Here is a 16,201-nt window from a genome sequence, read left to right as displayed (position 1 = left end):
GTGATGAGCACAGTGGGTACACACCCCATCCCTAACCTGTCCACAGGTCCCTGGGCCATGGTGGGGCCGGGAGTGACACTGCTGTGAGGGGAACATGGAGAGCTGGTGGCTCACTCATGGTGAGAGGCTCAAGGATGGCAGTGGCTTTGCAGCAAAGTTGGCAGCTGGAGCAGTGTGTGGGGCCTGGGAAGGAACAGACAGGGTGGGGCTGGGGGAACTGCTAGGAACTGCCAAGGATCCTGAGCTGGGCCACTGCGACACTGAGACGGGTGCTTGTCACATGGGAGCTACTTCATTTGGCTAAGCATTGGGTCTGGGTTCAGGAGCCACGATGCTGCCCCGAGTACCCATCCCCCACCACCGTGGTGGGTGTGGCACACAGGCCTCTGCCAACAGGGCAGCTGGGCACACCGGGCTCTCAGGTTGCCTTCTCCTTCCCGCTTTCCTTTGGTTCCTCTTTCAGGTTCTCGGTCACGAGCTTCATTTGCTGTTAAGAGAAAACAGGACACCAGGTGAGCCACAGAAGCCTAAGGAGTGGCACCTAAGTAGTGGCAGAGGTCTCTGCTCTCTATGGAAGCCTGGCCAGCGCCTTTGACCCCAGGGAAGTGGTGACTCTGATGCTGCCTGCAGCTTCCAGCAAGTCCCTGGGTCTGACTCTGAGGAGATGGCAGACGGTTGGTGTGGTGGAAATGCAATGTCGCACTGTGTGAGCCCAGACCAGCAGGGATTTTAAGGACACTGAAATGAGAAGCAGCTGGTGTCTCCTCCCTGGATGGCCAGGATGAGAGGAATAGGGGGACAGGGCCTGAGAGAGGACGGGGCATAGGCTTGGGACCAAGTGCTTGCTTTGCCCCTGGGCACTGAGCGACCCTGGCAGTTTGACCTCGCTGAGCCGGAGTTTCCAAATCTGCAGTGAGTGCAAGAATGCATATTTTGCAGGGTGGCTGCAAGTATTGTTGTCCACGAAGTTCCTGGCACAGAACAGATGCCCCAAATCATCAGATGTTTCTCACCAGCCTTTTGTCCCTAGTACAGCCACAGGACTTACCCTCACCCCTCTGCCCCCATCCTCACTGGGAACAACCCATTAAGTCTCCGTGAGGGTGACATCGAGATACAGGCGCCCTCCTGGAGGGCAGGATAGGAGACTTCCAGGGAGGTGTCAGAAGGGAGTGCGTGTGCCCACAAGCCAGGCAGCGGTGTGAGGGGCAGTTCTGCTGCTCCTACCTTCCCCTACCCCAGCCCTGAAGTTCCCAGACACTTCAGTTTTGTGGCTAGAAATCACCACTGCAGTTCTGCCCTATTTGTTGAATAAATGAATAACTATAATACTGTGGAAGTTGGCTTCAAACAGATTTTCAATAACAGTGATTCACTTATGGAAAAACAAAAGTCTTGAGTGCAAACGCGGCCGGTGCCCCCAGTACCTGGCTACTCATCTTGAGAGCCCTGAGGGCCACACAGGGCTGGAAGCAATACTGTGCTCCCTGTGGCTTTCAGTGGGAGAAGCCGCTTTCATAGGCTGTCTATCGAAATCCCTTGTCTGCTGCTTTAACTTACCCTTCTAAGGATCCTTTAGCTCTGCAGCGCCTCAGGAAGGCGCTCTCAACTCCTGACCATTCTCCTGTTTTCTGAGCCTGGCCTGTCTCCCATGGGGCAGCTCAGTGATGGCTCCTGGAAGCTGAGCCCTCTGCATTTGGCTTGTGGAGGGGACTGGCTGGCCCTTTCTTATCCATGTCGAAGCAGGGCTTAGGAGATGACTTTTGATAAGAAAGGGGGCTACGGAGAGTCAAGGTGACCAGGTTATCAGCAGTGGGGGTGACAGGGTTCTTTCTGCAGGGGCCACAGCATTTCAGCAGGCTTGGAGTAGGGGGTAGACACAGGAGTTAACACGGGCCGAGGGACATGCCCTGTCCAAATGACCCACCACTGTAAGATTTCTATAACCTTCATCCTGCCAGGGGGATAGAGATGGTTTGATTAATAGTTCACAAACCTAGAGAGGCTGAACTGCCAGGCCCTGTAAAAGTCTCCCCGGAGTTTTTTGCATCTGCTACCTCTTCCATGACTAACATTTCAGGTCTTCCCACAAGCCCATGCTGTTAACTCCAGATATAAAATATCACCATAAATAAAAACTATAATATTTCAGCCTAGGTTCACTGCAGACTCTTCTAGCTGTTATCATTTAATACTTATACGACTTTTAAAATGTCTTTTTTTTTTTTTAAGAGGGTCTCACTCTATTGCCCAGGCTGGAGTGCAGAGGTGTGATCACATTGCAGCCTCGAACTCCTGGGCTCAAGGGATCCTCCTGCCTCAGTTTCCCAAGTAGCTGGGACGACAGGCATGAGCCACTGTGCCCAGGAAATTTAACTAAACTAAAACAGTAATGAAGACAGAACATTCCCCAGCTTGTCACAGAACCTTGCAGCCACATTTCCCTGGCATTCCACATGGGGAAGAAAATAAAAATGGGAGCATTTGAGGCTCCTTTCAAGGCAGGTGTGGCTGGAAACCCCGTGAGGTCAGGCACAGAAGCGTCCAGCAGCTCTCTGGGAGGGGCCCTGCTCCACAACAGCCAGGGTGGATGGGCCTTCTCCTCCGAATGACCAAACCCAATGTGACTTTTGTCTCACTTCCTGGGGCTGCTTCTGGGGTGCCCCCCACTTGTCCTTATAACTGATGTGCCCATGAGGGGCTTCTTCAGGGCCACAGCCCCTTCTCTCAGGCCCAGGGTTGGGGGCTTCACCCAAGTTCGGGGAAGGAACTCAGAACTCACTCGACTGGGCTCCTCCCACCTGCAGTGCCTGCCTTGCTCAGGGCAGCACCTAAGAGCCTGAGGATGTCCACGAGGTCACAAGGTCATCTGCGCTGAACTGCACTGCTGGTGGCAAAGGTAGAAAGAATGGCCAGGGACCCTCCAGACCTCCCTTGCCTCAGGCCAGGCAGGAGCCATTTGCACATTTCTGCTCTTTCCTTCACCTGCCCTGGAGCAAGGCTTCTTTTAAAGCCATGAATGATCAAGCCTCACTGGAGTTCTGTGATCCCCAAGTTGGGCCAGGGCCATGGGATGACTCAAGGCGAACTTGGCAGCCAGGAGAGCAGGAGGGGACAGGAAGGCTGTGCTCTCAGGGCCTCTACAGGGCAGTGGCAGACCAGGTGATTTCCTTCCAAGGGCACTGTCCCTCTCACGGCCATGATATGGAGGGGGGCTCAACTCAACTCCCTGGGTTGCCTGGGCCCACAATCTCCAGCTGGGAGACCCTAAGCCAATGGCAGAACCAGAAATTAAAACCTGCAGCTAAAGTCCAAAGAAAAACCCAAGTGATTTGGAGGAAATGAGCTGCAACAGCCTGCTTTGCTGAGACAAGTTAAGTTGTCATGAAGTCAGTGGCTGACACCCACACCTTTTCTGTGTAAATGGGGCAGGCCTCTACCTCCCTTGGCTGCAAATGGAGTCAGAGCCACAGATACTCATTACTGGCTGACTGGCCCTAAGATAGCTTCTCTTAGGTAAACTAATTGCTATCTACCACTCCTGAGTCTGTAACCCTCAGTATGGGGTCATGCGACTTAAAACAAGAATATCTCATTTGTCTTCCCTGTAGTGACTGTGATGCAAACCTGCCCTCCTGGTGAAGAGGAGGCTGAGCCCTAATCACAGTCCTGGTCCAAGAGCACTTCCCACACCCTCCCCGATGGGGAAGTGGGAGCACTGGCAGAAGCGACGTCAGGATCACAACATTTATGATTAGGAAGGAAACTTGAAGAACAGTCAGTCTCATGGCCACTTAAGAATCCTGAGACCTGGTTAAATGCAGGCCCTACAGTGGGCCCCAGACTCGAATTTTTAACGAGCCCTTGAGTTTTTCCACTGGCTATCCCAGGCTTGCAAATCTCTGATTTGTTGTCGGTCACCTTTCACAAATAAGCAAGCTTGGGCCACAAGGGGTGAAACAGGTTTCTCCCAGGCCATACTGCAGGCGCTGGCTGAGTGGGCTGGGACAGTGCCTAGGCACCAGGCTGCCTCTGGCAGCTCAGCTCTTTGGCTTCTTCTCCTTAACAAACCTGGCTGGAGGGTGGGTGGGGTGGGAGTGAGCAACATTATCCCCTTAAAAAAAACCTGGCTTCTTTGGGGATCCTTAAATTAAAACCTTCATAAAAATATAAGCAAGATAATAGAGCTCACAACTTCTCCAAAAAAGTATCAAAATGGAGAGAGAATGGAATTTTCCCCTAACTTGTGACTCATTAAAACACCCATGCTCCAAATTATTCTTTAAAAAGCACTAATTTTTTGCATCATGATTACTAATGATTATAATAGGAACCCAATCATTAAGTGTGTTGGCCAAATGCACAGCTTGACCTGAGGAAGATTGTGTGACTGGATCCCCTTTTCTCTTTGGAGAAGTACAGAAAACTTTCTGAGAACTGCAACGCTTCCCACAGACCTGGAATGGCCACAGTGGACTCCATAGACTCGTGATAAGCACGGTGGACACCATGAACCTGAAATGACCCCTTCTCCCTCCCAGCCTTGTAGCAGAGACTCCCTCTGGCTGAGCCCACAATAAACTTTAGGATCCTTCTATTCATAGCATTCAGGGAATCACTACCATTTGATTAAATCTCCTGCTCAATTTTAAATCTACTAGCAACTACTCCATTACCCCTTCTCACCCCTGTCCCCCTCCCAAACCACGACCTACAGAAGGAATCTGTCTGGGGAGCCCTTGACTGAAGGATAGAAAATCCCATGTGTCACCAGTTACTGTTCACCAGTGGCCTCACCGTTCATGTCCTCTGAGTGCAGGGTGCAGTGGCTGGGATGGAGCCAGGCTGGTGGCCACATAGGGTGTGTGGGAATGGAGTTCTCAGGCCAGTTCAGCCCAGCAGCAGCACCTGGCTCCCCTGAGCCACCCTAGCCTTAGGTGTGCAGGCCTGAGAACAGAGCATCATGATTACTCATTCCTACTCCCCCACCCAGAATCTGATTTAATGCACCTAAGTGTGGCCTGGGCACAGGGACTTTTCAAAGCTTCCCAAGTGATTCTAACATGCAGGTGAGGCGGAGAGCCACTGCCTGAAACGAAGCCACCCTCCAAGTCTCCCTGAGAAGGGAATGGCAGGGAAGAAGGGAAGATCAACTTCGAGCCTCCTCCACTCAGGCTGTGCACACACCCCTTATTCATGCCTTGCAACCACAAGCACGGGCTTCTCTACAGGTGTCACTGACATGGCCCTGGGAACTCACAAGGCTACACAGCTTATTGAGGACATACAACTAGCGTCAGGGCAAAAATCAAGCCTGACAATTCAGACAAAAAAGGAGAGTGGGGCTTCTGAAGCACCTATTTTCACAAAGACTTTATTTGTTATCTCTATTGGAAAGTTTACTTCAAACAGTGTTCTGAAAATATCATCATACAATGATTAAAAAGTCCAAGGCTGTCTGGGCTTGGTGATGCCATAAGGCTCTAACCAGCCACGACAGCAGTGAGTAGAGGGGCAAGAAGGTGCCCGCAGCAGCCCACCAGGCAGTCCTGGAGGGAGTTACGCCCACCTCTCCCTCTGACTGTTGCTTCGTTTTAATACTTGACAAAATGTAAAAATGTAAGACTTGCGGGCAACCACAAGTGCCAGTGCTCCACCTCCTACCTCCCACCCCAGCCAGTCTTTCTCCCAGTTGTCCCCATCTCAGGAAGCAGTGCCACCACCAGCCAGCATCTCAGACCGTGGAACTTTGGCCATCTCTGCGGATGCCTGCTCCCCCGGTCCAGCCCCTCTACCTGTCACATACCCACTGCTCCTGCCTCCCTCCTCAAGGCTGTGCCCCTGCCTGCACTGAGACGGCACCCCAGACCGTCCCACTCTTGTCCCAAGGCAGCCCAAGCAGGGTTTTAAATGGAGGGTTGTATATGCCACTCCAAGGTCCCCACCACGCCGGGGACTGCAGTTCATCCCTTCTTGTCTCTCATCCTCATACCCTGCTGCCCTGCACTCCAGCCTTGGTTCTGCTCCAGCCACCAGCTCCCTCCACCCAGGCTTGCCTGCCCTGCCTGAGCTTTGCTGGCAACTCCTTTCTGCCACTCAGTCCTCAGCCTGTCTCTTCCTCATCCCTCTACTTCCTCCTCCCCTGTCACCATCCCATCCCTCTATTTCCATTCCTGCACTCCTCTCATTACCATCTGGTTTATTCATTGTTTATTTGCAGATTTTTTTTCTGTCTTAAATGTTGTATCCTTCCTGGTATGTGGTATCCAGAGAGCAGGGCCATGACTAGACCCCAGGCCCTATGACAGTGCCTGGCACTGAGTTGGTGCTCCATGAAAACTGGAAGAGGGACCAGCTTGCAGCCTGCAGTAGCAGCCAGAGAAATTCTAATTTAGCCAGTAACCTCAGTGTAATTCCGATGAACTTGTAAAGCCTCTTTTTTCATGTGTATGAAAGAGAAAAGCCTCTTTTCTCATGTAACACATACTCAAGTTCTTGAAGTCAGCATCACACTATATGGCCCACGAATTGGCCAGTCCCATATATGGGATCACAGAAAACACACCAGTAGCATGGGCTTTATGTCAGAAGCACTGGGTTTCAGGGTTCCCAACAGCTACCTGCCCTGGTAACAGTACAGATTTGGGTCCCAGCCTAGGGTTTTGACTCAGAAGCTGGGTGAGGGGTGGGTGGCAGAAATCATGGCTAGCAAGCTCAAGCTGGGTGAGGGTCAGGGGTGGGGTGGCGGGGAAGTGTGACAGAAATCATGGTTAGCAAGCTCAGATGTGGCTCTGGTGAAGGGGAAGGTGGTCTGCAGTTACAGCTGTGTGGGAGAAGGATGGTGCCAAATTACCAGCTTGGTCCCAGCTAGAAACAAAGACTCCTCCAAGAAAATCAAATCCCCACTCCAGAAAGGCTCCCGCTCAAGCAACAGGAGACGTATGAGGGAGTCTATGACACAGTCCGTTAACTGCATGAGCTGACCGTGGGGTGGGTGGATGTCAGTTCAAAAAGGGGAAACAAAGGTGTAATGTCTGTTTCTCAAATGATCTTTTGAGCCCTGTTTTCTCTGCACATCTGGGTTTCAGAGCAAAATTTCCCAAAACAGAAGTTAAAGGACTTTGAAAGGAGATATTTTGAGACTGCAAATTACTTCCCATGGAGAGTGAGGAGCCCACAGAAGCCAGAGGTTGGCTTTCCAGCCATCCCCAGGCACACACTTATTCTGAGCTTCCAGAACAGGGAGCTAGTCATGTCTGATTAACTACAGCCACCTCCCAAATCTGGGCTGTTGGACTCCTCACACACCTGCCAATGCTACAGGTCATGAGGTTCCACAGGTGGCCAGAAAGAGCTGGATGCTATCACAAAATGACCAAGCAAAACGGACCAACCTCCCTGGGTCTAGGAAAAGTCGTCAGGGGCAGCGAGCCCTCACCAGGGCTGCTCATCCCCTCTGTCCTTTCATGTTCTATCAGTGGGCACTGGTATTTTCTCCAAGTTATGAATACCCCAAATATACATGAAATCACCTAGTAACTAATCCAACAGACCCTTCTGCATAACCCCCAGGCTGCAGCACAGAGTGGACGCACCCATCTAGATGGTTCCTGCAGGCTGTAGGGCTCAGGCCCGTGGGTCTGGGTATCAGTCCTATGCTTCCTAGGGTTCTCTGTGCCAGGTTCATGCCAATCTTGGCTACTTTTCTCCCCATTTCCTGCATTTCTAATCGCTGTTGTACAGCAACACCTCTTTTTTTACCTCCTTTGTTGATATGACTTTTAATGTCTGCTATATTACCTGTGTATAATTTAAATTTATAGTGACCAACACTTACATCACATTGCATGCCAGGCACTGTTCTAAACGCTATGCACATTTGATTTACTCCTCATAACCACCCTATGAGAGACATACCATTATCATTTTAAAGAAAAAACAGAGGCACAGAAAGGTTGAGAAACTTGCACCAGGTTATATAGCAGGTTTTAGCCCAGGCCGTCTGGCTCCAGAGCTGGCTCCTAACCTGCAGGCTGCCCTGCCCCTGCCGTGATGTCGGATCTAGACGTTTCATTTCTGTACTATAATAATATCACCCAACCGTCCACCGGAGTCACCTGTGCTTTGAGATTCAGATTCAACTGGATCACACTTCCAATCCACGAGGTCTTGCAAGTATCTCTGAATTATTGGTGTGAATCCAATTTTGTCTTGTCACACCTGGCTCAGATTTCCTGCTTCTGCTAAATCTCTGAAACCACGGCAGCCTGGCTCCAGATACACTAGGTTAACCTTATCTTGATCTATATGCACACCTTTTAGCAAGATATTAAAGAGTGTTTAAAACTTTAAGAATCAGCCAGGCATGGTGGCTCACGCCTATAATCCTAGCACTTTGGGAGGCCGAGGTGGGCAGATGACTTGAAGTCAGGAGTTCAAGACCAGCCTAGCCAACATAGTGAAACCCCGTCTCTACTAAAAATACAAAAATTAGCCGGGCGTGGTGGAAGGTATCTGTAATCCCAGCTACTTGGGAGGCTGAGGCAGGAGAATCACATGAACCCGGGAGGCAGAGGTTGCAGTGAGCCGAGATTGCACCATTGCACTCCAGCCTGGGTGACACAGTGAAACTCTGTTTCAAAAAACAAACAAAAAAAACTTTAAGAATCATTTTTTTGGGTGGGTGCAGTGGCTCACGCTAGTGATCCCAGCACTTTGGGAGGCCAAGGCAGGTGGATCACCTGAGGTCACGAGTTTGAGACCAGCCTGGCCAACATGGTGAAACCCTGTCTCTACTAAAAATACAAAAAACAAAAACAAAAACAAAAAACCACCGGGTGTGGTGGTGGGTGCCCATAATCCCAGCTACTCGGGAGGCTAGTGCAGCAGAATCACTTGAACCCAAGAGGTAGAGGTGGCAGTGAGCCAAGAACGCACCATTACTTTCCAGCTTGGGTGACAAGAGTGAAACTCCATCTCACAAAAAAAGAATCAATTTTTAAAAAATATCCAGAAGTCCTTGATGTTTTTTTTTTAAAGAAAGGCTTCCAACGGGAACAAGAACATGAAAATGTGGAAACCACAGTGAGACAGTTGGCAAAATCACAAATGCTCAAGCAGCTGAAACTCGGATGCAGAGGCACTTCCTTTAAACAAAAATGATTTAGACCAGGTCTCCTACTCTCCTAGTTAAAAGAGGCAGGTGAATTCTTGAAATCACAACTTCCTCAGAATCTTCAGGCAGGACTCCCTGGACTCCAGAGCCAGAGAGAGCAACAGGACAGTTTATTCCCCTCTTGCCCATGGCAAGCCACAGGAGCCTGGGGGAGAAGGGTGTCTTCCTAGAACAGAAGCTCCTTGAGGGATGGATTTAATGCCGTATAATATTTTTTGTTTGTTTATTTTTGTTTGGTTTTACAACTTTGTCACATTCAATATTTTTAATAAATAAAAAACAGGCATGTGCTTTAAATATTATCCAACTTATTACCAACTGCACCCCATTAAAACGTGTGACCTGGAGGAAAGAGAATGGAAGGAGTCCCTTGGTGGTTCAGTGCTGTGTGTGCCCCAGATGTGTTCTGATGGCCTCTTGTCACCATCTGGCTGGGATAGAGAGCTGCTGAAGAGCACCGCCAACAAAGAGCATGGCAGAACTAGAAACCTCAATCTGCAAGGGACTGCAGTTTACTAAACACATAAAAGGGAGCAGAAACATTAATAAATTATTCAGGAACGAGAAAGGTTAAAATAAGCCATGTCTCCTCCACTGGATGAAGAGAAAAAGCTGGCAACAGATGTTGCTTAAAAGGCTGAATTGAATGGACAGTTTTGTGAAATATCCTGATATAAGCATGGAGAACAGTGGGCTGGGGGTGTACTGCGGACATCGACCAAGGGTACTAGAGCAGTGGCCTGAGGCTGAGATGGGGGCAGTATTTTTTTTTTTTTTTTTTTTGAGATGGAGTCTCAGTCTGTCGCCCAGGCTGGAGTGCAGTGGCTCGATCTCTCCTCACTGCAAGCTCTGCCTCCCAGGTTCACGCCATTCTCCTGCCTCAGCCTCCAGAGTAGCTGGGACTACAGGCGCCCGCCACCTCACCTGGCTAATTTTTTTGTATTTTTTAGTAGAGACGGGGTTTCACTGTGTTAGCAGGATGGTCTCGATCTCCTGACCTCGTGATCCGCCTGCCTCGGCCTCCCAAAGTGCTGGAATTACAGGCTTGAGCCACCGCGCCCGGCTGGGGGGCAGTATTTTGACACTTGTGAAGTAGAGGTATAATTGTAAATAAAAAGAATCAAAGTCCCTAACATCAAAAGCAACCTATGACTAATCTTAAGGAAATAATATAATTATTTACAAAAGCTACAATTACTTCTGGAATGACCATCAACTATGTATATTATGGCAACATAGGTAAGAGGGCAACAAAGAGTGAGGAAGACATGGGAGTGATGTTCCCAGATGGGAGGACCAAAAAGACAATGAAGGTGACACCAATTCTGAGAAAGGGGGAAATTTTCATATTTTTTAGTATTCAAATAGTAATGTAAAAATAACATGTAACCAGTTTGCCCCCAAATCATAGGGCAAAGAATGAAGTTTCTTTTTAAAATAACTTTGGCATGGCTTCTTTCTAGTTTCACTGTAACTAGATCTACAGCTGTGATGTTATTTTGCAAACAGAAATGCAAAGAGGAGATCTTCCATCCAGGTTCTGCTGTAAGATGGCGGGGAGCTGTTTCAGAAGCCAGCGAGATCTACAATCTTCTTGCGTATTATCCTCGGCCCCATGACACTGACACATTCAGTGATGTTACTAGGACATTGTCCCAATTGTTCAGGTCATCTAGATGACCAAGAGCATCTGATCTGGAGGAGACATTTCTTGGACAAGACTTACATAGCATCACTTCTTTTTTAAAACAATATTTAAATTACTTTTTTTTGAGACAGGGTTTCACTCTGTCACCCAGGCTGAAGTGGAGTGTGGTGGCACAATCACAGCTCACTGCAGCCTGGACCTTCCGGGCTCAGGTGATCCTCCCACCTCAGCCTCCTGAGTAGCTGGGAGGCTGGAGTGTGCCCCCACACCCAGCTCATTTTTTGTATATTTTGTAGAGATGGGTTTTCACCATGTTGCCCAGGCTTGTCTTAAACTCCTGGTTCAAGTGATCTGTCTGCCTTGGCCTCCCAAAGCACTGGGATTACAGGTGTAAGCCCCCGCACAAAAAGTAAGCCCACAGCATCACTTTTTCAGGAAGGTGCTCCCTCCTCCTTGCCTGGGAGGAAGGGTGCCAAGTCCTTCAGGAATAACTACTTTCCTGTCTGGAAGCCCTTGGAGCCAAGGAGGGCGGCAGCATTGCTCTTTCACAAGCCAGAGAGTCCCCTATGTTGCCACACAGGTCACCTGGGGCCCTTGAGAGATGAGATCCAGAGAGGTTGTGACCATCCAAGGCCAAGATGACCATCTAGCCAGCCCTCATCTTTGATCTGCAGGTTCCATGTTGATAGCTAGAGAGCCAGGGCTCAGGTTCAGGCCGGGAGAGGAGGCATGGCCAGGCCAGCGGACACCAAGCACAAGTGGCTGCTCCAAAGAAACCCTCTGCAGGTTCCTTCAGTGAAAGCCATGGCTAGGTGACATTTACAGATCCAGGAACGGAAACCTTGACAGTTTGGTTAGATCAAGGCATGACACAAAAGTTTAAAAGCCCAAATAATAGAAATAAGCACTCTCAAAATCAAAGAGTCTCTAAAAGGACCCTCAGCTGGGTGGCATAGTGGTGGCGGTGGCCATCTAAGATGCCTTGGTGGTCAGAGGTAATCCAGTGTCCAGCCTCCCACTGGAGTCCCGACTCATGGAGTATGAGGGGACACAATTTCACTGTGGCATGAGAAAGAAACTCAGTTTAGAAAGTTAAAGGATGAGGTAAAAGCCCACTAAATGAAATGTAGGAGACAGTCCACTGCCCACATCAGTTTCAACACAACTTAGTAAATGTTACTATTAACTATAAAGGGAGAACAACTTGAATCTAAGAAAACACTGCCAGTGGCCACAAGGAAAGTGAAAGTGGGATGAGTAGGAGCAGGTGCCAAAGGGTGAGCTCCTTCTCTGCCCAGAGAAGCTCTGCACCCACTTTCTGCACACCTGGGAAGGTAAAGGAGGCACCCAGGCATCAAAGGACCCCTGGTGGTGGCAGAGGGGATTGGTTCCATTCTTCAGAAACACCAAGTCCATCACCAAGGTGAAAACAGATCCTTATGAAATGCAGCCACAACTGCAGGCCACAGAGAAAGTATAAATGTTTCCCATCAGCTTTATAATCTTTCCCAGGGCAGTTTTCCCCACATCTGAACACTGTATAGCCCTTTGATAAATGCAAATATCTATATCCTCTATAATGTCATTTAAAATTTCAATATTACTACTATGAATAAAACAAAATTGATAATTACAACATTATGATTTTTTAAATTCTATATCCCCTCACTGCACAAAAGATTACCATGTACCCTTCCCCCAAGAGCAGGGCCCTGTTGCTGGCCAGTTGAGAAGGGCTACCCCTGGGTGCTGATGGCTGTGAGTCATCAGAATTGCAGGCACTAGGCACCCCTTCTATAGAACCTGGGTGAAGCTAGAGCCATGGATGGTTGACTTGACTATGCTTGATTTTTGTGTAGGAACAACACAGTAAGTGTTAGGCACGGATTCTAGCTTTATTCACTTGACATCATTTTCCCTCAGAAAAGTTAATTTTTACTCATTCCCACCTATAAACCTCAGCAAGCAGGATTAATTACTGCTTCTCCCCAACACCTTTCATTTCACTTTAATTTTCCATTACCTATAGCCCTTCCTGAGTGGCAGTCCCTGTAACCAATACTGATCACTAAATACAAGTTGATGAAAATGTCACTGAACACTCCTCACTGCTATGCTACAGGATCTTGAGCACACACGGCAGCCAGTCAATATTTTCGCAAATCTAGAACTCAAGTGACACAATGCTATCCCAGTTGGTGACAAAAGGCCATCAAAACACATCCGGGGCACACACAGCATGAACCACCAAGGGACTGTCTTTCCATTCTTTTTCCTCCAGGTTACACATTTTAATGGGGTACAGTTAATAATAAACTGGATAATATTTAAAGCATATGCCTTTTTTTATTAAAAATATTGAATGTGCTTTTGCAATTGGAGAACTTAGAAGCAGTGAGGAGTGAGCCCTGAACTTGAAAATGGCGAATAGAAGGAAGGACTAACCTGCAGCTTCCACTCGGGCAAACAGAGCAGCGCGTGGAGACCCACATCATGAACTTTTGCTCCAAGAACTACTGTAGGAACATACCAGGAAAGCCAAGAGAATCCACAGACCCTTTGAAGGAGGTGGACTGCTGCCACAGGCTCTGTGGGACAGCCAGGAACTAAGTCGGCTTGCTTTCTCGGCTGGGAGGCATGTAGCCTGGGGAAAGTTCTCAGCCCTGGAAATAAACTCAGCGCTGTTGTGGGGGCATGGTGGGAGGGAGACTGGCCTTTTGGACTGTGGGCTGCATGGGAGCTGGGTAAGGCCTGTGGCTGCTGGCTTTCCCCAACTTTCCTGATGACCTGTGTAATACAGCAGAGGCAAGGTTGTTTAACACCCCTAAAAGATCACACTAGTTCACCAGCAATGGATCCAAACCAAGATCAAATCTCTGAACTGCTAGAAAAAGAATTCAGAAGGTTGACTATTAAGCCAATCAAGAAGGCACCAGAGAAAGATGAAGTCCAACTTAAAGACATTTAAAAAAAAATGATGCAGGATATGAATGAAAAAATCTCCAGTGAAATAGATAGCATAAATAAAAAACCATCACAACTTCTGGAAATTAAGGACGCACTTAGAGAATTGCAAAATGCACTGGAAGTCTCAGCAACAGAATTGAACCAACAGAAGAAAGAATTTCAGAGCTCAAAGACAAGGCTTTCAAATTAACCCCATCTGACAAGGACAAAGAAAAAGAATAAAAATAAATAAATAAATAACAAAGCCTCCAAGAAGTCTGGGATTATGTTAAACGACCAAACCTAAGAATAATTGGTGTTCTCAAGGGAGAAGAGAAATCTAAAAGTTTGGAAAATATATTTGAGGGAATAATTGAGGAAAATTTCTCCAAAATTGATAGAAATCTAACATCCAAATACAAGAACCTCAAAGAACACCTGGGAAATACATCACAATAAGATTATCACTTAGGGACGTAGTCATCAGGTTAGGTAAGGTCAAGATGAAGGAAAGAATCTTAAGAGCTGTGAGGCAAATGCATCAGGTAACCTATAAAGGAACCTATCAGATTAACAGCAGATTTCTCATCAGAAATTCTACAAGCTAGAAGGGATTGGGGTCCTATCTTTAGCCTCCTTAAACAAAACAATTAGAAGTTTAATTAACTCACATTTCTCCATGGCTGGGGAGGCCTTAGGAAACATACAATCATGGGGGAAGGGGAAGCAAACACGTCCTTCTTCACATGGTGGCAGGAGAGAGAAGTGCCGAGCAAAGGGGAACAAGCCCCTTATAAAACCATCAGATCTCATGAGAACTCACCTGCCACCATAAGAAGAACAGCATGAGGGTAACCGCCCCCATGATAAAAACAGCTCCCACTGGGCCCTCCCATGACACATGGGGATTATGGAAACTACAATTCAAGACGAGATCTGGGCCAGGACACAGTCAACCCATGTCACTAATGTTGAATGTAAATGGCTAAATACTTCACTTAAAAGATACAGAATGGCAGAAGGGATAAGAATTCACCAACCAAGTATCTGCTGCCTTCAGGAGACTCACCTGACAAATAAGGACTCAAAGGACTCACATAAACTTAAGGTAAAGGGGTGGACAAAGATATTCAATGAAAACAGACACCGAAAGCAAGCAGGAGTAGCTAGTCTTATATCAGACAAAACAAACTTTAAAACAACAGCAGTTAAAAAGGACAAACAGGGACATGATATAATGATAAAAGAAATAGTCCAACCAGAAAATATCACAATCTTAAATATATATGTACCTGACACTAGATCTCCCAAATTCATAAAACAATTACTCCTAGACCTAAGAAATGAAATAGACAGCAACAAAATAATAGTGGCGGACTTCAGTACTCCACTGACAGCACTAGACAGGTCATTAAGACAGGAAGTCAACAAAGAAACAACGGACTTAAACTATACCCTAGAACAAATGGACTTAACGGATATTTATGGAACTTTCTACTCAACAACCGCAGAATATACATTCTACTCATGAGTACATGGAACATTCTCCAAGATAGACCATACAATGGGCCACAGAACAAGTCTCAACAAATTTAAGAAAACTGAAATTATGGCAAGTACTATCTCAGACCACAGTGGAATAAAACTGGAAATCAACTCCAAAAGAAACCCTTGAAACCATGCAAATACATGGAAATTAAATAGCCTGCTCCTGAATGATCATTGGGTTAACAATGAAATCAAGATGGAAATTAAACAATTCTTTGAACTGAATAATAGTGATGCCACCTATCAAAACCTCTGGGATACAGCAAAGGCAGTGCAGATACAGCAAAGGTGGTGCTAAGAAGAAAGTTCACAGCACAAAATGCCTATGTCAAAAAGTCTGAAGGAGCACAAAAAGACAATCTAAGGTCACATCTCAAGAAGCTACACAAACAAGAATAAACCAAACCAAAAACCAACAGAAGAAACGAAATAACCAAGATCAGAGCAGAACTAAATGAAACAAACAAACAAATAAAAATACAAGAGATAAATGAAACAAAAAGCTGGTTCTTTGAAAAGATAGACTAATAGTGAGATTAAGAAAAGAGAAGATCCAAATAAGCTTAATTAGAAATGAAATGGGAGATATTACAAACGATACCACAGAAATACAAAAGATCATTCAGGCTACTATGAACACCTTTATGTGCATAAACTAGGAAACCTAGAGGAGACAGATAAATTCCTGGAAATATACAACCCTCCTAGTTTAAACGAGGGAGAAATAGAAACTCTGAACAGATCAATAACAAGCAGTGAGATTGAAATGGGAGAATGGCGTGAACCCGGGAGGCGGAGCTTGCAGTGAGCTGAGATCCGGCCACTGCACTCCAGCCCGGGTGACAGAGCGAGACTCCGTCTCAAAAAAAAAAAAAAAAAAAAAA

The 16,201-nt window shown here is 47.2% G+C and overlaps 1 protein-coding gene across 1 annotated transcript in view; it reads right to left on the bottom strand.

Moving 5' to 3' along the window:
* Nucleotides 1–418: 418 nt before the first annotated feature.
* ANO10 (anoctamin 10) overlaps nucleotides 419–16,201 on the bottom strand; it is a 246,195-nt gene continuing 230,412 nt past the window's right edge. The window contains 1 exon segment of the mRNA XM_025375355.1: nucleotides 419–487. Coding sequence (XP_025231140.1) covers nucleotides 419–487 — 69 coding nt within the window.

Source organism: Theropithecus gelada, chromosome 2, assembly GCF_003255815.1.
Source record: "Theropithecus gelada isolate Dixy chromosome 2, Tgel_1.0, whole genome shotgun sequence".
NCBI classification, from domain to species: domain Eukaryota; kingdom Metazoa; phylum Chordata; class Mammalia; order Primates; family Cercopithecidae; genus Theropithecus; species Theropithecus gelada.
This window is presented reverse-complemented; position numbering and strand designations above follow the sequence as displayed.